Genomic DNA, 21949 nt, shown 5'->3' on the forward strand with positions numbered 1-21949 from the left:
GATTCATTTACTCCACTCAGTACACGAGGAAATATAAATAGAAACAAAAACAAGCAAGCACCTGGAACAAGAAGAGAGCATGAAAAGAGTAGGTGTAGAGCATTCATAGAATTTCTAGTAAGGTACTTTGTTAATAAAACAAAATCAAGCAACAGTGATAACAGCAAACCAGAGGTGTCGATATGTTCGAAACAATATTACAACGCCATTTTCACGAAGTTCTAATGCTCAAACTTCATTCGTGCATTGAGGCTTTTTGGCTCGAACAAATTTCAAATGAACTAAAGGCCTAGTTACAGATCAATTACACGAGACAACTTCTGGATACGGTTCAGTAAGACATCTCCTTGCTTGATGGTAGCTTGGTACAGAGCATTCTTTGAATCAGGACGATTAGTTTCAAGAACACCTGCTACTTTATCGATCTTGCAATGAAGTTTTCCCGCGGCAATAAAGCGAGATAACTCCCTGAAACCATAAAGAGAATTTATGAGAGGGAAAACGGTCCTTTATACATCATGCAGATAACAAAAGCTTCATCTATTCACAAATATTTAAAAAAGTACGACAATGCATGACCACTTACAGATCAATAAATTCCACAGATACTCCAAATGCCTTGGCCATGGCTTCAATAGTGACACTCTTATAGGACTCCAAAAACTGGGAATAAACAACAGTTCTGACCTCTCTCATGTAATACCTGAAGTGCGGATGCAAATAACGGTCTAATTTTATTTGCTCGGTCAGACCAGCTGCATTTGTTGAAGGAACTATATGAGACACGAAACTAGCAGACCATCAATCATAGTTTTAGACATTGAGTAACATTTCCACTTACCAAAGGCGGAAAAAAATGATTTATATTGACAGTCATACAAAGAATTCAAAAAGTCGGAAAGATATGGGACTTTTCCGATCACTGTCAATATCTCGGGAGCATCAACTACCTACAGGAAATAAATTAAAATTGATAATGGAATTGCAAAACATTCAAATTATCCACGTTACAAAAAGAAAAATTTAAAGACAAGCTGAATGCAAATCCGTGGATATACCTTTTGCTTTAGAGACACTCTATCCAATGATATAATGCTTGTGAGAACAGTATAAAATATGAATGTGTCGTAAGGAAAAAGCTCATATGTGGTGAAAGTTGAGATGGAATCCAAAAACAAGTTGGCTGCCTTCTTAAAGTTTCGAGTGGACAGGCAGTACAAGCCTTCGTACACCTTCAGACGATTTTTTCTTTCCCAATCACCACCTTCTTCAAACAAGCTGGCATAGGGAGCAAGTAATTACAAACAAGAACACACAAATATTTGTTTTAAAAAGATAAGATACCACATGTGATAAATAAATTCATATTGTGGTGTACCTTTTCGCTTTGTCAATACTTTTGGAGATGAGATCGAAATCCATATAGAAAAATCCAAGCTGCAGTGTATGGAAAACCAAATCCATCTTAAGTCCAACTGCAACTGTTTTGCTCTCAGTTACCTTGAGTTGCTCCAGAGCTCTGTCCTGAGTTCAAAATGTAGAAAGTTATGTGGAAGTCATGGACCAGTGCTATAAGAAATTGGGAAGTAAATTTGGATAACCAACCTTATCACCAATACGAATGAAGAAAAGTGATTTGGCCAAATGAGCTTCCCGAACTTCACTTTCACCTAAGTTTTCTTCTGCATCAGCAATCCTAAGTAAAAGAATGACTAAATCTATAAGCATAACTGTTAAGTAAATAAAGAACAATCAAAATAACACACAACAACTAAGAAGCGCATACACCTAAATTAGGCTAGCATGTACGAGTCTTACACGTGTCGGACTCTGGCACTTTGACACTTGTTAGACGTGTATCAAACAGTTGTTAACACAATAGTCATGTATAAGACACCAAATGCACAAAGCCAATTTTGGAAGAGCTTCTTTTACGTTCTTGGACCAGGACAATACATTGCTCTCATCTTCCAAGAAACTAATTGGATACCCAAATCCAACGTGGGTAAATAATGGTCGTAAATAAAGGAAGAGGACAAAAAGGGTTTCAAACGGAGCCTGGCTTCAAGGGAGGCTTCTAGGTTCCTCAAATTACCTAGAACGCTATTTTTATTCTTGTATTGTTGGTTATTTAATACATTTTAGTGAATTAGAAATATAGTTCCCATCAGTACGCATCCAAAAGGCATTGTGCACGCTGCAAGGACTCTTTAACACATATACTGAAAAGGGGAGGGGGAGCACGCACATACCCAAGTGTCCAGCTCATTGCATTCAACTGCTATGAATCAAAAAATACCAAAGAAGGACACCATTCAAAATCAAAATATTCACAGCAGTATAAGCTTCCATCGATTAGGAATTCGGCAATGTAAGGTTACGTGGTAGAATAAGATCCAAAAGGGATATAGAACTACGCCTCTAGTATAAGAGATTTACACCTCCATATGAATTCACTGAACTTTAAAGTGTATATGTTCAAATGGATTGAACAATAACTCCTCCCATTAAAGAGGCTAAGTGGGTGTGAAACTGTTAATCGATACCCAATTCAACGATGATAAAATATAATGAACATTTACGTATACTCAAAGAACTTCATTTCTATTCTCCCACATAATCCTCATACTAAGACACTAAAGAAAACAGATCCACGACGATATAGAAACTCACTTCTCGTCCAGCTTCTTCAACTCCTCCTCGTTCTTCGCGCGCATCGAGTCCAACACACTCCGATCCAAATCCAACAGCGAACTTCCAGTTAGGGTTTCGTATAACGGAGCCATATCTACACGGTATAAATTACAAAAAAATTAGGAGAAAAAAACAACCCATTTCTTGAGACAGAAATTGCAGTACTAGTTCAATGAAACTCATTAAGAATATGAAGCAATCGGCAAATTACCATCAGCTTTAACGGAAGCCAATACTTCCTCCGTGAGACGGACCTTCTCGATATCTTGAACATCAGGATGAGTTAGAAGGAAAAGCTTGTGAGCAAGCACGAGATGAGGCTGCTGAGTTCCCTCTTGGCCTTCCATTGCGACTGAGAAATGAGATGACTCGCTGAGTGAGGAAATTGAGCTTCGTTTCTATGATGCCTTTCTTGCAGGAGGAGGCACCAAGATAGCAGACCAACCAGTTAACGAAGGAACTGGAGTTCTTTATATATTCACAGTGCGTATATTTATATTATATATCGTTTTTTTTTTCTTTTTTAGTAATTTTTTATTTACGGGCTGGCCCAAATATTTTAGAGATCGGGCCGGCCCAATACTTTTTGAGAGAGAGAGAGCTGGCCCAATATAAAAGCCCGTGGATTGTCAAAGTTTGGTTTGCCTTTTTAATGTTTTTTAAAGTAAAATACCATTTATACCCCTACATTTGTAAATTAAATAATTAATTTAATTGCTGTAATTAATGCCTCATCTATGCTATTCATAATAAAACTAAAAGCAAAGTCAAAACTACGTAATAACATAACTAAACATACACGTGAGTGAAGACAAAACATGCTATAAAGAACTGTATTGGTCTACCAGAGTAGTTCACATGAGAGCCTGGTGGCTGTTAGACAAACAAGACTCTCTACAATGGTATGATATTGTCCACTTTGAGCATAAGCTCTCATGGCTGAAAGTATTCCTTGATTATAAATCCACGACCATTCCCTTTCATCATCCAATACCTCCCTTCGAACAAAGTGCGGCGCGCCTCCCCTTAATCGAGGCTCGACTCCTTTAGNAGGATAATTCTTTGGTAGTTGTCCATATGGTGGTTAGCTTTTACTCTTGTTTATTTTTTTGGCAAATTGTTAAGATTTCCTTCCTTTTTAACATAAATGGACGTTTTAACCTCAACTATTTGGTGGCAAAGACCTTGTATGAACAATATAATGTTCTTATTTCCCCCTAAAATCGAAGTTAGATGAATTGTTTGAACTGATCATCTTGTAATNCTGTCCACAATAGTATGATATTGTCCACTTTGAGCATAAGCTCTCAGGCCTCAGGCCTTTGCTTTGATATCATGTTAGACGAACACGACTCTCCACAATGATATGATATTGTCCACCTTGAGCATAAGCTCTCAGGCCTTTGTTTGGAGAGAGTATTATAAATCATGATCATTCCCTAAATTAGCTAACTTTCATCATCCAACCGTGGCAACCAACTGAGCCAATTTAGATTTCGGAAGAGATTGAAAGTTTATAGAGACGGAGTTATGGTGTATTTGTGATGATTTCGAGATGGAAAGGAAGGAGAAGACCTTCGTCAGAGCGGTGGCCATGGCGACTCACCGGTGGTCGGGTCTGAGACGCGCAGGTGAAAATGAAACGTAGGTTCTGAGTTTTGGACCTTGTGCTAATGGGCTGGATTGGGTCAGATATGGGCCGATCGAATGAAGCCCATCAATCGGGATAATTGCAAAGTTCTCTTATTTTCCTTCGAGAAACAGAGTTTCGCACAAAGATTGCAGGGCGATGAAGCTTTAACCATGGCGGACAGTGGAAACAAGAGGGAGCTTGAGGCCAAGGTCCTGCAGAAGGTGGCGGAGGTTATCTCGGCGATAAAGAATGCGAAGCATGTCGACCAAGTCATATCTGCCCTTCATTCCCTAGCCGTTCTTCTCTTCCCTGTAGATGCGTCTATAATCGCCGGTCAGTCTCGACTCTCTAGCCTGCACTTTTTTTTTTTTTTTTTCTCATTTTCAGAGTTTTCGAATGAGTTGATTATGATAGTTAGGAAACGAGTAAAGAAAAATTTAGTGATCATTCATATCTGTGAACTATGAGCTATAAATAAGCCTTCTTGTACACCTTTTTTCCCCATAGACTCGAGTAGTTTGGTTTTGTAAACTTTTTGGACTTGAATTAGCAGTGTTTATAAGCTTAATTGAACAAAATAGCAAATGGTTATCAAATAAAGTTGTTTTTTCTAAATTACTCTTAATATCCTCGAGTGGTCTGGTGAGCTTGTGCAACTTCACTATTCTCATAGGACAAGGACAACGGACTCCAGTGCTACTACGTTTGATAAGAAAACCTTGATAGATGATTGCCCTGTTCATTGCTACGGTGGTTTATGGGCACCTTCCACTCGGTACATTTGGTTATGAAAAATTTGTAGTATGAATAACATTTATGTTAGAATATGTAACAGCCCAGCCAAGCCCACTCCCACTGCTAGCAGATATTGTCCTCTTTGGGCTTTCTCTCAAGGTTTTTGAAACGCGTATGCTAGGGAGAGGTTTCCACATCTTTATAAAGGGTGTTTTGTTCTTCTCTCCAACCGATGTGGGATCTCACAATCCATCCCTTTCGGGGTCTAGCGTCCTCGCTGACATTTGTTCTCTTCTCCAATCGATGTGGGACCCCCCAATCCTTCCCCTTCGGGGCTCAGCCTCCTCGCTGGCACATCTGGTGTCTGACTCTGATACCATTTGTAACAGCCTAAGCCCACTGCTAGCAGATATTGTCCTCTTTGGGCTTTTCCTTTCGAGTTTTTTCTTAAGGTTTTTAAAATGTGTCTGCTAGAGAAAGGTTTCCACACCCTTATAAAGAATGTTTCGTTCTCCTCCACAACTAATGTGGGATCTCACAGGATAATTCTTTGGTAGTTGTCCATATGGTGGTTAGCTTTTACTCTTGTTTATTTTTTTGGCAAATTGTTAAGATTTCCTTCCTTTTTAACATAAATGGACGTTTTAACCTCAACTATTTGGTGGCAAAGACCTTGTATGAACAATATAATGTTCTTATTTCCCCCTAAAATCGAAGTTAGATGAATTGTTTGAACTGATCATCTTGTAATTCTGCTTAATTCTCTTTCCATTTTGAGTCTGCCACATTCTAACGTACTTTTTACTTCACTGCAAAATTTTAAAACTTTGTGTAAAATCTCATTAGAAATCCATTTATGAGTTATTTGTTTGTTTTGTGCGTTAAAAAATTGCAGAGTGTGTTGGTCAGAGCTACAGGGACCAGGTTAATATAGTTTATGAAATCAAACCTTCACAATCAAGCCAGCATTTCTTTTGGGAATCTCTATCTTCCATATATCAGGTAGTAAGGTTTCTGCTTGTGGTGCATACAGATCCTCAGTTCGAGCCTTCCTTCCAAAAGTGAGAGGCTGGAATGTTGGAATGCATTTTATAATGGAGCTGCTTTCTCAGCATTGTCCCAGGTTTTATTACTTGGTAATGTTACATCTTTCTTCTTCGTACTACAGTATTAGATTCATGCTTTCATATATTGCAAGAATCGAAATTAAAAAATAATGACGCATTTAGCAAAGGATGTTTGCAAATTGATCAACAAAATAATTTCATGCATAGCTTATGAATGGTGTAGAAGTGTTGCTTGCCATAATTGTAAGTAAGTGTTGATTAGTTCATTTGTACTAAGATACTCAGAACTCATTTGATAGTTAAACCTTCTGAGTCAAATTATTTAGTTTAGCTTCTGTAATGGCTTGTTAGACATAGCATTTTGATCTATAATCCAAATGGTCTTGTAATATTATAAAGAGCTGTATTTGTGTTATGCATTGCCAATCTGTACAGAGCTTGCATCAAGTTGGTTGGCGTGTTTCCCTTTTTTGGCAAAGAAGCACTTATATGACATTTTCTTTGTTGACGGACCTGCCATCGAGGTTGCTCAGAACCTCGTTCCTTGTCTACAGCCAAATGCAAGTGATGGAGTTGATGTTCGAGCTGTACGCTCGAATACTGAAAGGTGCGGGATGGTCATTGATTTTATGCAGTGTTTGTGAATGTTTTAGTCCTTTGCTCTTTGCCCCAAGGAATTGACCATTCACATCATCTAATCTTGAAAAGCATTAGCGCCTCGATGATTTTGTTCTTCCGAATGTTCAGGTCGTTGTTATCAATAGTTTGAGAGTTTCGTTCGATTTACAGATTGATTGTACTTTGCTTGCTTGATAAGGATGGGGTGCTTCAAATGGCAAAGGAATTTGGGGAATCCTGCAAATATGAGAATTTTGTAACCATACCAGCCATTTCCAAGGTTGCACAAATTGTTACATCAATTCCTGACAAAGCACAATCTAAGGCATCCAACTCATTGTCACCACAGTATCCTTATGTCTCTATACTTTAACAAGTTTCATATGGGGATAAGTACTTTCATATTTTAATATTTTAATATTTTAAGTACTCACCGGACATGAAATTGTATTATGCATTTTGCACTGAGAAGAGTTGTGAAAATTTTCCATCAAACTACTGTTTTTCTTCACAAGAGATCTTTAGCTCGTTCTTCAAGCAGATTACCAATCAACTCCTTTCTCTAGCAGAAGCAGAAGATTTTAAGTATATTGACCTTGATGGCACCATGATGTTTGTGGGGGAGACATTTTCTCGCATTTGTCGACGTGGATCTGCAGGTCAGCAAGATTTATATGTAGTAGAATTGATTTTTTCTATACGCCTCTTATTATATATAAAATTAAAATTTAGGAAGAGTCGATCTCGGTTAGAAAGCAGTTCAACCATTTTTTTTTCCATGATAATTGGCACAACCAAGTTTTGGTTCTCTTTTCCAGTTGTCATGTTCTTCACAAATGAAATAGGAATTTTATACATGTGATAATGTGGCATGGCATTTTCAGTCTTGTTTCACTAAGGTTGTATGAAGCTACTAATCTTGTCTGAGCTGATATCCAAGCAATAGGATAACGTTCATTTATGACTATTAACGTGCGTGTTTATGGTAGACAATCGAGGACCCTCATGTGTCATGACATAATTAAAAAGCTGCTAAAATCCGTTGTTTTTAGGATTATCTCTGTTAAATGTAGCTAAGAATCATTGAGTTTGTTTCATCACACAGGAGACGTATAATAATAAAATTATTTGGCTTTTCTGTTTTGGCAGACTTGTTACTAAATGAATTAATTCCACGTGTTATGAAGCATGTCCACGACGTTCTAATGTCAAATGCTCATTCAGCTGTCTCTGACGTATTTGAATCTAGCCCCAATTCTCAGTTCTGGTTGAAGACAATGGAAACAATTAAAGATAATTATGCTGTTGAAAAAATTTCTGAGCAGCTTTTACATCAGCTAGCTGCTAAATGTGAGAGTGATGTTGATGCTTACTGGGTGCTTTGGCTACTTTTTCATCGTAGTCTAAGATCACGAATGTCGGTCAGGTCAGTGATCAAGAACTGCAGGTCTAATACATGTGTTTCCCACCCTCCTTCACCTAGAGAAAGGGAGAAAAGAATCAAATTAGATACAAATCATGCATTTGACGATACGTTTTACAAGTTAATTGTATGTACCGTATCAGGCATCAATTCATATCATTTTAGATGTGTATAAGTAGTAGAGTGTAACTGTAACAGCCCAAGCTCACTGCTAGCAGATATTGTCCTTTTTGGGGTTTTCTTTCAGTTGGGGAGGAGAACGAAGCATCCTTTATAAGGGTGTGGAGACCTCTCCCTAGCAGACGCGTTTTAAAAACCTTGAGGAGAAACCCAGAAGGGAAAGCCCAAAAAGCACAATATCTGCTAGCAGTGGGCTTGGGCTGTTACAATAATGCTTCCTATTTCCTGCAACGTGGGAGGTCGAATTTATAAGCGTTGGTTTTTTAACTTTTTTGCCTAGAACTCTTTTTTCACCTCTGGGTGTTTTGTTGATTTTGGTCTAACTGGACACTGAGATTATATTTTATGTGCTTTTGTAGGTCCATTTTAGTTGACAAATTTTTGTTCTGGAAGGTATTCCCCATTCATTGCCTGCGCTGGCTTCTACAGTTTGCAATTCTTGAATGCCCACCTGATGCCAATTGTCTCAAGAAAGGTCATAGTAATAGCAGCCTCTTAATGACAGTGCAGCGCCTGGTTGAAGTATGGTCTAAAAAGGAGTTTGTCCAATCAGCCACGCTTGAGCAGCAAGCTTGTATCCTCATTGTTTAGGCCTTGTTTGATAGTCACTTGGTTTTCGGTTTTCGAAAATTAAACTTGTTTTTTTCATCATTTCTTAAACCTGGTTTTCATTTGAATTCTTAGCCAAATTCAAAAAATAAAAACAAGTTTTAAAAAACTACGTTTTAGGCTTAGTTTTCAAAAACTAAAAAACTGAATAATTATCAAACGGGATCTTAGTTACTAGTATTTTGTTGCACTTGTTTGAATTTATTTGCGTTAACCAACTATCAGATATATCTGCAGCTGTTGGTCTTTCTCTTGAATTAATGTCTAAAGAAGAACTCGATGAAACTAAGACCGTTATGCCCTCGATTCTTCAAGGGGTTAGCTGTAAGTCCAGTTTTAGTTGTATTGATAGAGTTTCCTTTTTGGAAGTGTAATTTTTCCTGTAATGTTTTTGTTCGATTTTAGGTAGGCTGGAGAATCCGAATCAATGGATTCGGAAAATGGCTAGCAATGTTGCTCTAGTGTTCTCTAAAGTCATTGACCCTAAGAATCCTCTGTATCTTGATGATAGTTGTGTGGGAGACATCATCGATTGGGAGTTCGGGTCGACTACTAGTAAAAAAGAGAATATAGATTGCATGATCGGAGCACAAACTACTAGTTTGGTTCAGAAAAAAGAAGCTACTGATGCTGCCAAAGTGGGGACTGGGCATAATATAAGAAGTAAAAATAAGAACATTTGGGAGTTTAAGCTGGCTGATCCAGATGAGATTGTGGATCCAGCTAGCTTAAATTGTGGATCTATTTCTGAGGACGATAATGAAAGTGATATATCTGATTCGAGCAGTGACTCATCGTTACAGCCATATGATTTGTCAGATGATGACACGGATCTTAAGAAAAAATTATCACATTTGGTCGATGTAGTCGGGTCACTCCGTAAATCTGATGATGTTGAAGGGGTGAGTTGTTCAATTTCTTGTTGGTTAATGTCCTGGAGTTGGATCATAATTAGCTTAAGGTGTTTGTGAGCTCGTAATATTCTGCATTTTGTGCAGGTAGAGAGAGCTCTTGATGTTTCTGAGAAGCTCATCCGAGCATCACCCGATGAACTTAGACACGTAGCGTCAGATCTCGTGAGAACGCTTATTCAAATCCGATGCTCCGACATAGCTGTTGAAGGAGAGGAAGATTCAACTGAAGACAAGAGACAAAGAGCGTTAGTTGCCTTGGTTGTTATGTGCCCGGTTGAATCTCTTAATATTCTCAATAAGCTACTGTATTCGCCTAATGTGGATACCAGTCAGCGCATAATGATACTCGATATCATGACGGATGCAGCTCAGGAGCTTTCTAATACGAAAACTATGAAACCGAAACATCGGTCAAGGACTCTCATAGCTACAACCGCCGAGACTCAACCATGGTTCTTGCCAAGTAGTAAAGGGCCTCCTGGAGCTGGTTCTTGGAAAGAGATATCAGGAACAGGAACTTTACCAAACTGGTCGAATAGTTACGAGCGAGAACTACCCTTAAAACCAAGTCATGTCAAAAGAGGTAAGACGAGACGCTGGAGCCTGAGATCAGCTAACATGCAAGATAATGAAATGGAGTTATCTCATAATAAGTTCCCCGGGCATGCAGCTGCCTTTATGCTTCCTGCTATGCAAGGCTTTGATAAGAAACGACATGGGGTCGACTTGTTGAATCGGGATTTCGTTGTCTTGGGAAAACTCATATATATGCTTGGTGTGTGCATGAAATGTGCAGCCATGCATCCCGAAGCGTCTGTGCTGGCTCCTCCTCTTTTAGATATGTTAAGATCCAGGTATAACATAACGTTATGTTGAAGTATTGATATCGTTAAGCTAAAGCTTTTGGGTTAACCAATGTTCGATGTGATACAGTGAGGTATCCCATCACAAGGAAGCATATGTCAGGCGAGCTGTTCTATTTGCAGCTTCATGCATTCTGATAGCAATACATCCATCTTACGTAGTATCCAGCTTGCTCGAAGGAAACGTTGAAATATCCGAAGGACTTGAATGGGTTCGCACGTGGTCTCTTCATGTGGCCGACTCGGACCCAGATAGAGAATGCTATATGGTAAGGACTTTTAAAGGTTAAAGTAGTGAAATCATGCTTTAGGTTTTCATGTTGTACTTTCATGTGCTTTATGGTTGATAGGAGTATCATCTGTGGATTTAGAGTTCGAATAGTCAAACATCTAGGCGTCCAAATTACCAAAAAAAAAAAAAATATATATATTTGTTTAAAAAAAAAAAAATTATATTTGTTTAAAAAATGTTATAAGTTCTTTCAAAAGTTGCAGTATTACCATCTGACCTTTTATAAATGTTTCAAAACTACTACTAGAGTAGAAATTCATTATAAGGCTATATGAACCATTTGTGGATTTAGAGTTGCATAGTCGAAGTTGATCATTCGGACCTTTCAATTCATAGATGTGGATCTCGGACCTATGAATGGGGATATTCCCGAAACTCACAAAGAAAAAAGGAAGTGAGTTAGACAAAAAGAGAAGAAACTTGGCAAAAGGAAGGAAAATCCATGGACCGACCCCATCGTCTCCACCCCGTAGGAACTACGAGATCACCCCAGCCAGACAAATTACCAAGAAAATTGCATTTGTTTAAAAAAATTTCGAGTTCTTTCAAAAGTTGCAATATTACCGTTGACCTTTTAGGAAGTTTCAAAACTACCACAGGAGTAGAAATTTGTATGAAAATTGGGACTTGAAAGAGTGTGGTGGTACTCTAGAATGACCTGGGACTCAAATACTGTCATACAAGTGTTTTGGAGTTTAATCACTCATTTTGTTACATTCATCGATGAAATTTGTTTTTCGAGACGAAAAGCGTATCAAATTGCTTCCACTCTTTCATAAAAAACTCCTACATTTTCTTCATCCTACATAATTCATTTCAGACAAATTTACTGATTCACTATGCCCACTTTCACTAATTTTGCTTATTTGGTTCGTAGATGGCTATGACCTGCCTGCAACTTCATTCTGAGATGGCTCTCCAAACCACTCGAGCACTAGAATCTGAAAACAGCCCATTCAAGGCCAAAAACATTGCTCTCTCTTCAGATTTGTCAAAGGGTACGATCAAAATCCCCTTCTCCGACGTGAAATATTAGAGAAAACAAGCAGAAAATGAAACAAAAGTATCCTCATATCCACTCTTCTGAGCTCTGGTATAGTTTATTTTCTGATGTGAAATGCTCACTGGAGTTTAAACTTGAGCTATTTTCCCTCTCAGTTTGGGGTTTTGTTTTGTAAATCCGGGTTTAAATTGATCTCTTTCGTAGTAAAAATGTTTGGAATAACTTTCTAAGTGATTTATAAAAAACGACCGCACAAGTAACGAGCCATTATGTAAAGGAAAATAAGATTTTAATGCCTACAAAACCTTCATTCTGGGAAGTCATTGCTTTGCATATGCTGTGCCGTTTGTACTAACAAAAAACGCTCAAGGAGAAAGAAAATGTCTAGCAAATATGGTAATCAATATGATTTTCACCAAACTTTTTGAGACCTGTGCTCTTTTTTTCCAAGAGATTTGAGCAGGAAACCCAAAAGTAAAGAGTTCTAGAATTATGTAATCAGCTAGTTTTTACATTTCCTAATGCTAACGTTGTATTCACGTTCGAGGTCGTCCTTGACATGAAACAAACACTCGTCCCCAGATTTGATTCTATTTGCACAGCAAAAAGCTTCCCACCCACTTGTTAGAACTTGAACATTAGGCATCTCATGGTAAAGAATTGGCCACAATCTCTTACTGGGATCCCGCAGAAACACTACCTTCTTATTCTCTGGATTTTTTCGACCTCTCGAACATGGTAGGTGAAAAGTCATCGGCAGCTCCTTTATGGATAGCAGGAACAAAGTGAGAAATGGTAAAGATTCAACAAGTAATTAGCTCATATCATGTAAGAAACGCCCGAGTAGTCAGAAATGAATCAAGATCATCTGTGAATCTCTGAGCTTCTTTGAGTACATACATGAAGAATGGAATGTGAAGATGCATCCATGCATCGTTTGTATGCAATTAGTATTCTCAGTAATACAATATCACAACATAAATATGTCCATATATGAGTGTGTGTATGTAAGCTTCTATGTCTTGGGACTAACACGAGATTTGCTAAAGGACCTCTACCAATCGGTTTAGGTAAATATCTAATGTGCTCGCTCATGAGCGGTTTTTGAGTAGAGGTCCAATATCAATACCAATTTTGTCAAATCTAAACTAGAGCATATTATATAACCATTAAACTTACATGAATAAATTTTACACGCTTAACGAAATAAGAGTTGGCATTAGCGTACCAGAAAGGATAGAGTATCTTTAGCCACTACACAGGAGATACGGGCTGGAGTTCCAATCGGGTCTGCATTATCAGTTGTATCATTAATTTCTCTACCACTTTGGTTAGACGTTTCAAGGAACTCCTCCTTAATGACTTTTGGCTCCACTGTAAGCAAAAGAAATCTCAATTTAGACTTGCCAAAACCACAAATTGCAAGGGAATGATGTGATAAATTGAGTTGGATTACATATTTGTTCAATGAAGTCTCCGCAGTTGTTCACTTCTGTTTTGATTTCCAATGGTTCCATTTTAATGATCTTTTTCTCGTCCCCTGTTTGAATACAGCATTCACAATGAGCTAACGTTACAACAATGTCAGATTCTGGAGGGCAACAAATGAAGCTTTATTTTTCTACAGAGAAGAACGAATCGACAATTATAAAGCATAAGGAGCAACCCGAATAGAGAGCAAACCGTGCAGACATTTTTTAACCTTCAAGGAATTTGGAGGGTACTCCTGTTTCACACTAGACCCCTGATCATGTCTTGTAATTGCTGAAATATATATTAACACATAATTAGTTGTGAAAGTCGTCCCAAATATTAGAAATGTATTGTATGACTTCAGTACTCACTCGATACTGTGTTGCACATTGCTGGTACATTCTGGTAGTCTCTTATGATTTTTAATGGCATGTCACAAAAAGGCTCCCCGTTTCGATCGGAATTTGTTGCAGATGAAATAAAAGGAACCTCTATAGTCCTGTCGTGGCAAGGATCTTTATCAGAGACACTCATCTTTATGTCAGCCTCCTCAAAACACTGTCTTTTATCATTTATCTTGTTAGCAGATACATTTGAAGGCAATACTTCCATGTCTCCTCTTATATCTACTGGAACACTGTTAACTGGGCCGACACTGATTATAGTATTCGGAGATGAGGAAGCACAGTTCGGGTTTATCTCATCCTGAGCAGCTTTATTTGTGGAATTCTCATTGATGCAGGAATTGACCATCTGCATTTCCATGGAAAACAAGTTAAATAAGGGGCTTCTGTTTTCCTCCGGTCCTACATCCTTGTTCCTGTCGATTAAACAATACAAATCATCAACAATGTCTAAAGGTCCATGCCATTCATCGTTGCTCTGGTACTTTTGCCTTTTACCCTGGTATACATTCATGTTTCGATAACCAGCCACGTGAAATTTATCTTGAGATAGTGTCACATTGGATCCAGAACCCACAGAGGGTCTTGAAGCTTGTGGATTTGACAAACCTTCATTAGTTATCTCAAGTACAGGACAGGTACTTCTAATTCTTTTCCTCGTATAGCTTTTTTCAGCAAACCATACTTTTTCACAACCAGTTTTAGTGTAGATACTAACATTGAAGTGCAAGTCCATGATGTGATTGAAGATCACAAAATCTCCAATTTCTAAGCTATGCTCTGATGAAAAAGCACTCCACCCTTCTTGAAAAGCAAGAGATCCTTCGCAATTGGATACTGTTACCTTCCATTGTTGTCCAAGAGAATCCTCAAGAACAACCTTTTTATTAACCAACTTCGACACGGTAGATGCAAAAATAGGTGGGAAGAACTGCAAAAGATAATGTAATTATAAAACAATAAAATTACAGAATGCAGCATCAATGGCAAAAAATGTTAGCTCGGAAAAAATATTTCGCTTGTAGCACATAACTACTCAAGGGAACTGGATGAACTCATAGACACTGTCAAAATAGAATAAGTTGCAGGGGCAGAGATAGGGAGATTTTTCAAAAGGAAAGATCTCAGGGGTTGCCATTCAATATCTAATAGTTATAAGAATTTCAACACCTTAAACGAGGCACTGTCCTCGAACACCACAAGCAATTAGCAATTTACCATTTTGTATAAAACAAACATGAGGATTGTAAAGAGCTAACATGAACAAATACCAAAAATTAGAAAGTTGGACACAATTTTGGAAATATTATCATACCACAACTTCAGAAAAGCGATCCCCAAACATAACTTTGAAGAACGACGTAACAGATGATGAATTCCCTGTCTTTCTATGAAAACGTAAGCATCTTTGGGTGCATTCTGGACAGGCTTCTACCTTGCTGCTCATCTCTTGCTTCCCTAAGATAAAGAAGAGTAAAGAAAACCCATATGGATGTTATCCAAAACAAAGAGGTTCAAAATTAAATTTCAGAGAAGCAAACAATTATGATAAAAATGATGCTCTCATCGGTGAAATACTTCCTGGATTCAAAGAGGCATTCATAATTAGATCAATTTTTAAAAGCACATCATCTAAATTAATCCCTTTCCAGAGCAATTTATACGTCTTCAAATCTACCATGTAAGCACAAGGGAAGTCAAAACCACTGCAGTTCAAGTTCAAGGATGAGTAAACAGGACAGTTTCGAGATAAAGCTGATCATTCCAACAAAAGGCACAGAAAAGAAAAACTAGAACCCGATCATGCTAGGTGACAAAAATAAATAGTGAGATTAATAAATTCTAATAGGAAAACTGAAGCGGCTGCAACTCCCAAGGGTTAACCAAGTTCAGCCTCGTAAACCAACTATAATGCACTTCTCATTCAGATGCCGACGAGACAGAAAGCTTCCTACAGCTTTCATGTAAAGCCTCGATCGGCATTTTGAAGGATCCTTAAACGCATTAATAAAGCTAAAAATGTTCTTGAACAAACAATGAACTTGAAGCAAGTAACAGTCGAAATAGAGGGAAAAGAAGGAAAAAGATCAAAGGGGAATTTGAAGAAAGGCGATATAACTCTTTATGAAGAATGATCAAGTCCTAGAATCACGAGCCACTGTTCTTGCTCTAGACCAGTCTGGCAATGCCTTTGTCGAAGCCGCAGAGCCACCGTGGGACCGCCGGTTTAACTCGCCGAGTTCAGTGACGAGCTGCTTTGCAAAATGCATGCCTGCAAGCGCCAAGTCTTACTCGAGGAAGAAGAAAAACTTGGGCCTTTTGTCGAGCCCAAGGCCCAATAAACCTTTTGGGCCTCGACAATTGGGGCTGATAGTCCTCTTTTTTATTTTTTTATTTTTATTTTTTATTTTTTTTATCTCCAACGTGAAAAATGTCCCAAAATTGAAAAAATAAAAAGACTAAATTGACCTTATGTCTTTAAAGTGGTTAATAGATTCACTAATTTTGTATTTTGTATTTAATCCGTCCTTAATTCGACACGAAATTATTATTCCATTAAAAATAAAATTTAATTCTATAATAATTAATAATTTATTTTATTTAATAATTTAAACTATGTTTTTGACCTATTAAACAGAAATTAAATTTTATAGGTCTTATTTCATAATTTTTTAATTTTAGAAATTTATTGACCATAAAAATAAAAATTTAGATATTTATTAGACAACNAAAAAAAAAAAAAAAAAAAAAAAAAAAAAAAAAAAAAAAAAAAAAGTTATTTACGTTATTTACCCTTCCCATGACAATAAAAATTTAGATATTTATTAGACAACTCCTAAATTTTAGAGATTAAATAAATATAAATTTGAAAATTANAAAAAAAAAAAAAAAAAAAAAAAAAAAAAAAAAAAAAAAAAAAAAAAAGAAGAAGTTATTTACGTTATTTACCCTTCCCATGACAATTTACCGTTACATTTATGTATAACATGTTTTGACATGATAGTCGCATGATGTCTGATGAAGCAGTTATTTTGATCCTTTCAAAATACTAAAATGTGAACAAAAATTTAGCCTTACCTACTCATTAAATAAATGACAATTATGGGTGGTTATCTGTTCAGTAGTTGGTCCCTCAAACCATCTGCTTTTCTCTAATTAATTTCAAACAATTTGAAAATTTCAAACAATTTGATCCTTGTCGGCTGAAATAATATCAGTAATATCGACAATTAAGCCCAATAATATCGACAATTAAGCTCTTCATATCGACTATTTTAGTTGTTGGTCCAAACACCGCTGGCAGATATTGTCTTCTTTGAACTTTCTTTTCAAGGGCTTCCTCTTAACGTTTTAAGACACGTATGTCAGGGAGAGGTTTCCACGTCCTTATAAAAAATGTTTTGTTTCCCTCTCCAACCAGTATGGGATCTCACAATCCACTTCCTTTGGAGGGCTAGGATCACAATCCACTTCCTTTGGAGGGCCAGCGTCCTTGCTGGCACACTACTCGGTGTTTGGTTCTGATACTATCTATAATAGCTCAAGCTCACCGCTAGCAGAGTTTGAAAGAAGCCATGAGATGGGCGTTCTGGATAGACAGGTCTGATTTCTCAAGGTTTTTTCAGTTAACATCTTTTGTGGATGGTCCGAAATAATGGTTCATTTCATAAGTTTCAACTAGTACTTCTCACATTAGTTTCATAGCTAAATCTTAGAGATCTCAAAGATAAACGCTAACAAAACCAGCTGAATCACTGTCAGCACCTTATCCCTAGTGATGTTTCATGTCCAACAGGTTACTCAAAGCTGGATGGGTAAGTCCACCTTTAATGAACATGTCATGAACTGCTTTATACATGGCTTCCGTGAGATGAACTCCATCCCAGTTGATGTATTCAGGTGGGCTTTTGCAGGAACTGACAGAAGGCATTCCACAGACAGTAAACATGTCGAAGTTGTAGGGCTCACCGACACCGCAGCAGGCTTTGAAACGCTCCCTGAAACCGTACTTGCTGGGATTCTTCATAACCATACGATAGGCGTTCCAGTAATCGGCATATATGATGACAGCTTGAGGAAACTGCTCTCTTAAAGATTGCAATGAAGCTTGGAGAGCAATATTGTGAACGTAGGTTTGGTTGTTTAGGCTCTTCACGCAGCCGATATCGTCTCTGTCGGTGACGGGAGCTAGAGACATTGCTAATGCCAGACATCCACTTGGTGGTAAACCTTGAACAACCACGTACTTTGCACCCTTCTTCAGCAGAGACTGGAAAAACAAACCAAAAGCAAAGAATGGCATTGTCAAACAAAAGTTCTCAGTTCATTCAACATAAGTAAGTTTCTAACATTTTACAGCCTAAAAAATCCATAGAGAACAAGTAATTTACCTGTAAAACTCCAGTGACGCTGGCGACACCGAGCTTCCGAATGGTATCATCAGTGATAGAAGATCCAACGGCATAAGCATAATCATTGACTCCAATTTCACCAACCCAGAACAAAGCATCATCAAATGCAGCTTTGCACTGTGTCTTTGTCTCTGCCCCTCTACATCCTTGAGTTTCCAAGAACTTGTTGAACCAAAGGAGCTGAGTTTGGATAGACTGCGGAGTAATGTCAAGGCTAAGGTTGTTTCTGACAAAGAAACCATGGTTTATAGCTGTGGAGCCAGCAACAGCAAAGTTCACCCCATGAAACGAGTCATTTCCCTTCAAATATTTGTAAGGCGGCAAGAAAGGTAAGGACAGTGACTGAGCTACAAAGTCGATCACCAGTCGTCCATCCGAATATCGGTTGGTCGAGTGGTGAAAGAAGGTACTACCATAAGGAGAATTAGAGACATGGCCAAATCCGGCTGGCCCTGATACCGACCTTGTATTGCCAGTGTCTGTGAAAGAGTCGCCAAAGGCGTAGATCTTATTGAAGAGACGTGGATGCGTCTCGGTTGCAGTCGGAGAAGCCAAAACAAAACCACACAATAGAATGAAGATGGCAGTGCAGGATGTTAAAGCCACCATCATTTCAAGTTTCTTTTGCTTGATGAGAAGCTCTTACTTTGTGGATGTTCTCTGTGGTTTATATAGTAAATTGTTTGGCCAATGCTTTTAAGGTTTTCATCTCACTCCTTTCCAGTTCCCTTTTGTCATTAATGTAAAGATACTGTTAAAACTATAAAGGCCACAGAGAAGGAGTTTTACCACTCAGGTAAGAGCTTTAACCTTGGAGTCTAGATAGGAAGTAGGAGAAAATTTAGTTGAGCATTCAATAAGGACGATTATCACCAACTTTTTGCCTTTATGTTCCTACTTAAAAGAACTTTCTCGCAACTTTAGAGAAAGGCAATGCACAAAAAGCCTATTGACAATGAAATTATGGGCTACGCCGTTTGGTACACATCCTTTAAATGTTTTAACTACCAGCATTACATTCTGGGTGGCAATTTTAATGCACGCCGCTCTCTTTCTTCATGGATCGTTTTCTTTTGTGAATTCATTTCAAACAAAAAGGCATGAGGTTCTACAAAGAAATTAACAACACTCACCTGATTTATCTACACCCATTTATTGATCCACCTCAATACAGAACAACACTAAGCTCAACCAGTTTCCACCAACAATATTGGAGGAATCACAAATGACAGAAAGCTGGAGTAATTATTGAGAAATAAATACGTACAAGTTTTCGACAGTCGGTGAGATTACGGGTATCTGACCATCCTGTTGCCAAGTTCGACTACAAGAAAGATTGTAGGTACCAATTTGGTTCATGTCAAACACTGCATAGCTAGAAGGTAGGTTTTGTTGTTCAGAAGGATAGAGACCAAATATGAAGCTGATCAATTCATAAGCTAAGAAATGTCATAAACATAAGGTTCCAAGGCTTCACAGCACAAAGGGGTAAACAAGAAGGAATTTTATACAATATTTTAGAGCAACAGCTACAACTTTTAATAGTGAACAAAGCGGAAATGTATTACCCTTTCCATCTCCTCCTCATGGCAAAGTCTTCAAGTTCTAACTACTCACCATTTTTGGCACTTTGTTGCATTCGTGACTCGTAGAAGAGTCTCACAGTTGAGAAGATTAAGGACGGTTCAGCCATTGCACCATTGCCGTAGTCCCCACAGGCTAGCCTCTTGGTAACAGGTGGGATGAGAGTTATTCCAAGCTCATCAATTGCAATGAGATGTCGCTCGGTGAAAGGGTTGGTCCACATAAAGGTATTCATGGCAGGCGCAACAAAGAGTGGCTTGTTATAGTCCCATGCTCGCACGACACAAGTCAATAGATTGTCACATAATCCGCCTGCAATCTGGGAAAAAAAAGAGAGCAAGTGATAGCATCAAGTTCAAGAAGAATTTTTTAAGGTAGAATGCCATAAGTCATAATATTTACAAATACAGACAGAGGCTACAGTGAAAAGATGCAGAGTACGATAAGGAAAAAATGTTCCTCTGACTCATTCAAGTATAATGGATAAAATGCAGACAAGGGAAAGAACTTAAAACATTGGGCAAGCTACAAATGATGGGAGTACACTGCATTAAACAAAATATCTAAAAGGACTCTATGTAACAATCTAAGCCCACCGCTAGCAGATATTGTCTTCTTTAGATTTTCCCTTTCGGGCTTCCCCTCAAGTAGGAGAGGTTTCCACAACGTTATAAGAAATGTTTCGTTCTCCTCTCCAATCAATGCGAGATCTCACGACCCATCCCCTTGGGGCGTAGCGTCCTTGCTGGCACACCGTCCGGTGTCTGGCTCTTATACCATTTGTAACAGCCCAAGCCCACCACTAGCAGATATTGTCCTCTTTGGGCTGTTACACTCTATTTTCTTCGGTGATTTTAGGGCTTGAGCTAATGAAGCTTTAGGAAAAGCAGCAAAATAATTCTGAGACACACGGTACCAGTCACAATGGATCATGTGAGCCAAATCCAATATAGATGGATCCGTAACTATACACATAATAACAGTTTAAACTAAGCAGCATTCAAAAGTGTACACAAACAGGCTGGACATCAAGACACCTCTTTAACCAAAATGGAACCGATAAAACAAATAAACCAACTAGAAACCAAATCAGATATTCACAAAGATGATAGATTTCCGGACCAACCCAATTTTGAGGAGGAGCCAGAATCCATATATTGGGTGCCAAGTGTGAGTAACATTCAGCCCCGTACTCGGCATATTTTGAAGAATGAGGTCAGAAATAAGCATTTAAATCGTGGTTAAACTACTGTACCTTGCCGAGCGTGTTTGCAGACAGAGGGGCAATAACCATGATATCAGCCCAGCGGCGAAGCTCAATATGAAGAACACTATCTCCAATTTTGTTCCAACCATTCCACTCATCCTCATCGGTGTAAAGTATGTAATCCTTAGGAAGAGATGCTCGATCGATGAAGTGTAAAGAGGCCTTAGTAGCCACTGCTCTTACGTCTGCCCATTCGGAGAAAGAATGGTAGAGATTCCCAAACTTAATCGAAGCTACACTTCCACTGGCAGCAAGTAAAATCCTGGGTTTCCTCTGAGCATTGTTAACTTGAATCACCTCCCGTTCAGCATTAGCAGGTTCCGAATATGCCATGCCCTATGGATCACTAAACAAACGATCAAATTCAAGCTCTTACAACCGCGAAAATGTGTATTCAAATTCAAATTGAAACGATAACAATGGACTGGACAAGAGAAAATAGAAGAAGCCCCCAAAAATCACCACCAAAATGATGTACTGAACATACAAATCGCGAAAAAGAACAGTATAAATTAGGAATTTCACTACCTTCAAACTTGCCCCTCCGAGGTTCCAATGCAACTCCTGCCAAGGGCTAAAAGACCTGGAACAAGAGAGACAAAGACACAGATGCTTGCGATTTGTGAGAGCGGGAACCGATGGGCGAAGGACAGGACCCGAAAGAAATGCGAGAATGGAGATCCCGGTTCACTGAAATTGGACTTTGGGCGCCATTTTAATGGATTGTATTAATTTTAACAAAAAATCTCCAATTTTATCAATTTCAACCTCAAATTTA

The 21949-nt window shown here is 38.2% G+C and overlaps 5 protein-coding genes across 7 annotated transcripts; 1 reads left to right on the top strand and 4 right to left on the bottom strand.

Moving 5' to 3' along the window:
* Positions 1-89: 89 nt before the first annotated feature.
* On the bottom strand, positions 90-3151 carry LOC111783264 (26S proteasome non-ATPase regulatory subunit 6 homolog). The gene is made up of 8 exons (XM_023664179.1): positions 2906-3151; positions 2674-2788; positions 1606-1696; positions 1379-1524; positions 1059-1278; positions 842-950; positions 587-755; positions 90-468 (listed from the first exon to the last, which is right to left on the bottom strand). The coding sequence occupies exons 1-8, from the start codon at positions 3039-3041 to the stop codon at positions 294-296; spliced, it is 1161 nt and encodes a 386-aa protein (XP_023519947.1). The 5' UTR covers positions 3042-3151; the 3' UTR covers positions 90-293.
* A 1310-nt stretch (positions 3152-4461) lies between these two features.
* LOC111783259 (telomere length regulation protein TEL2 homolog) lies at positions 4462-12296 on the top strand. Its single transcript, XM_023664174.1, has 13 exons — positions 4462-4660; positions 5958-5986; positions 6096-6198; positions 6565-6736; positions 6919-7095; positions 7273-7406; positions 7897-8173; positions 8710-8924; positions 9185-9283; positions 9365-9861; positions 9958-10727; positions 10807-11005; positions 11906-12296. Exons 1-13 carry the CDS (start codon positions 4498-4500, stop codon positions 12062-12064), a joined length of 2994 nt encoding a protein of 997 aa, XP_023519942.1. The 5' UTR covers positions 4462-4497; the 3' UTR covers positions 12065-12296.
* Positions 12297-12403: 107 nt separating this feature from the next.
* On the bottom strand, positions 12404-16170 carry LOC111783261 (B3 domain-containing protein Os01g0905400-like). 2 transcript variants are annotated; one of them, XM_023664175.1, is made up of 7 exons: positions 16028-16170; positions 15224-15366; positions 13876-14839; positions 13715-13795; positions 13488-13571; positions 13260-13405; positions 12404-12794 (listed from the first exon to the last, which is right to left on the bottom strand). In XM_023664175.1, the coding sequence occupies exons 2-7, from the start codon at positions 15353-15355 to the stop codon at positions 12534-12536; spliced, it is 1668 nt and encodes a 555-aa protein (XP_023519943.1). In that variant the 5' UTR covers positions 15356-15366; positions 16028-16170; the 3' UTR covers positions 12404-12533. The 2 variants fall into 2 exon arrangements, with proteins under 2 accessions (XP_023519943.1, XP_023519944.1); XM_023664176.1 differs by having other exon boundaries at positions 13724-13795; positions 15224-16170.
* A 1381-nt stretch (positions 16171-17551) lies between these two features.
* LOC111783459 (GDSL esterase/lipase At3g48460) lies at positions 17552-19432 on the bottom strand. The gene is made up of 2 exons (XM_023664387.1): positions 18300-19432; positions 17552-18178 (listed from the first exon to the last, which is right to left on the bottom strand). Exons 1-2 carry the CDS (start codon positions 18930-18932, stop codon positions 17681-17683), a joined length of 1131 nt encoding a protein of 376 aa, XP_023520155.1. The 5' UTR covers positions 18933-19432; the 3' UTR covers positions 17552-17680.
* A 293-nt stretch (positions 19433-19725) lies between these two features.
* On the bottom strand, positions 19726-21901 carry LOC111783460 (probable phosphopantothenoylcysteine decarboxylase). Of its 2 annotated transcripts, none has more exons than XM_023664388.1 (3): positions 21700-21901; positions 21160-21517; positions 19726-20223 (listed from the first exon to the last, which is right to left on the bottom strand). In XM_023664388.1, exons 2-3 carry the CDS (start codon positions 21502-21504, stop codon positions 19930-19932), a joined length of 639 nt encoding a protein of 212 aa, XP_023520156.1. In that variant the 5' UTR covers positions 21505-21517; positions 21700-21901; the 3' UTR covers positions 19726-19929. The 2 variants fall into 2 exon arrangements, with proteins under 2 accessions (XP_023520156.1, XP_023520157.1); XM_023664389.1 differs by having other exon boundaries at positions 21160-21507; positions 21700-21880.
* Between the last annotated feature and the right edge of the window lie 48 nt (positions 21902-21949).

The sequence above is a fragment of the Cucurbita pepo genome, chromosome LG20 (assembly GCF_002806865.2).
Source record: "Cucurbita pepo subsp. pepo cultivar mu-cu-16 chromosome LG20, ASM280686v2, whole genome shotgun sequence".
Lineage (NCBI taxonomy): Eukaryota > Viridiplantae > Streptophyta > Magnoliopsida > Cucurbitales > Cucurbitaceae > Cucurbita > Cucurbita pepo.

Bases quoted from the DNA above. Each gene is read 5' to 3' on its own strand.
- LOC111783459 (XM_023664387.1), bottom strand. From the start codon at position 18,932: ATGATGGTGGCTTTAACATCCTGCACTGCCATCTTCATTCTATTGTGT. The intron at 18,179-18,299 runs GTAAATTACTTG...TTGTTTTTCCAG, and splicing joins GCGTCACTGGAGTTTTACAG to TCTCTGCTGAAGAAGGGTGC.
- LOC111783264 (XM_023664179.1), bottom strand. From the start codon at position 3,041: ATGGAAGGCCAAGAGGGAACTCAGCAGCCTCATCTCGTGCTTGCTCAC. The intron at 1,525-1,605 runs GTTGGTTATCCA...TTTTGAACTCAG, and splicing joins TCATTCGTATTGGTGATAAG to GACAGAGCTCTGGAGCAACT. The intron at 469-586 runs GTAAGTGGTCAT...TTATGGTTTCAG, and splicing joins TCTGTGGAATTTATTGATCT to GGAGTTATCTCGCTTTATTG.
- LOC111783259 (XM_023664174.1), top strand. From the start codon at position 4,498: ATGGCGGACAGTGGAAACAAGAGGGAGCTTGAGGCCAAGGTCCTGCAG. The intron at 6,737-6,918 runs GTGCGGGATGGT...TTCGATTTACAG, and splicing joins GTACGCTCGAATACTGAAAG to ATTGATTGTACTTTGCTTGC. The intron at 7,407-7,896 runs GTCAGCAAGATT...CTGTTTTGGCAG, and splicing joins TTGTCGACGTGGATCTGCAG to ACTTGTTACTAAATGAATTA.
- LOC111783460 (XM_023664388.1), bottom strand. From the start codon at position 21,504: ATGGCATATTCGGAACCTGCTAATGCTGAACGGGAGGTGATTCAAGTT. The intron at 20,224-21,159 runs GTACAGTAGTTT...TTTTTTTCCCAG, and splicing joins CTGCAAACACGCTCGGCAAG to ATTGCAGGCGGATTATGTGA.
- LOC111783261 (XM_023664175.1), bottom strand. From the start codon at position 15,355: ATGAGCAGCAAGGTAGAAGCCTGTCCAGAATGCACCCAAAGATGCTTA. The intron at 14,840-15,223 runs GTATGATAATAT...TATCTTTTGCAG, and splicing joins ATCGCTTTTCTGAAGTTGTG to TTCTTCCCACCTATTTTTGC. The intron at 12,795-13,259 runs GTACGCTAATGC...CTATCCATAAAG, and splicing joins AAGATACTCTATCCTTTCTG to GAGCTGCCGATGACTTTTCA.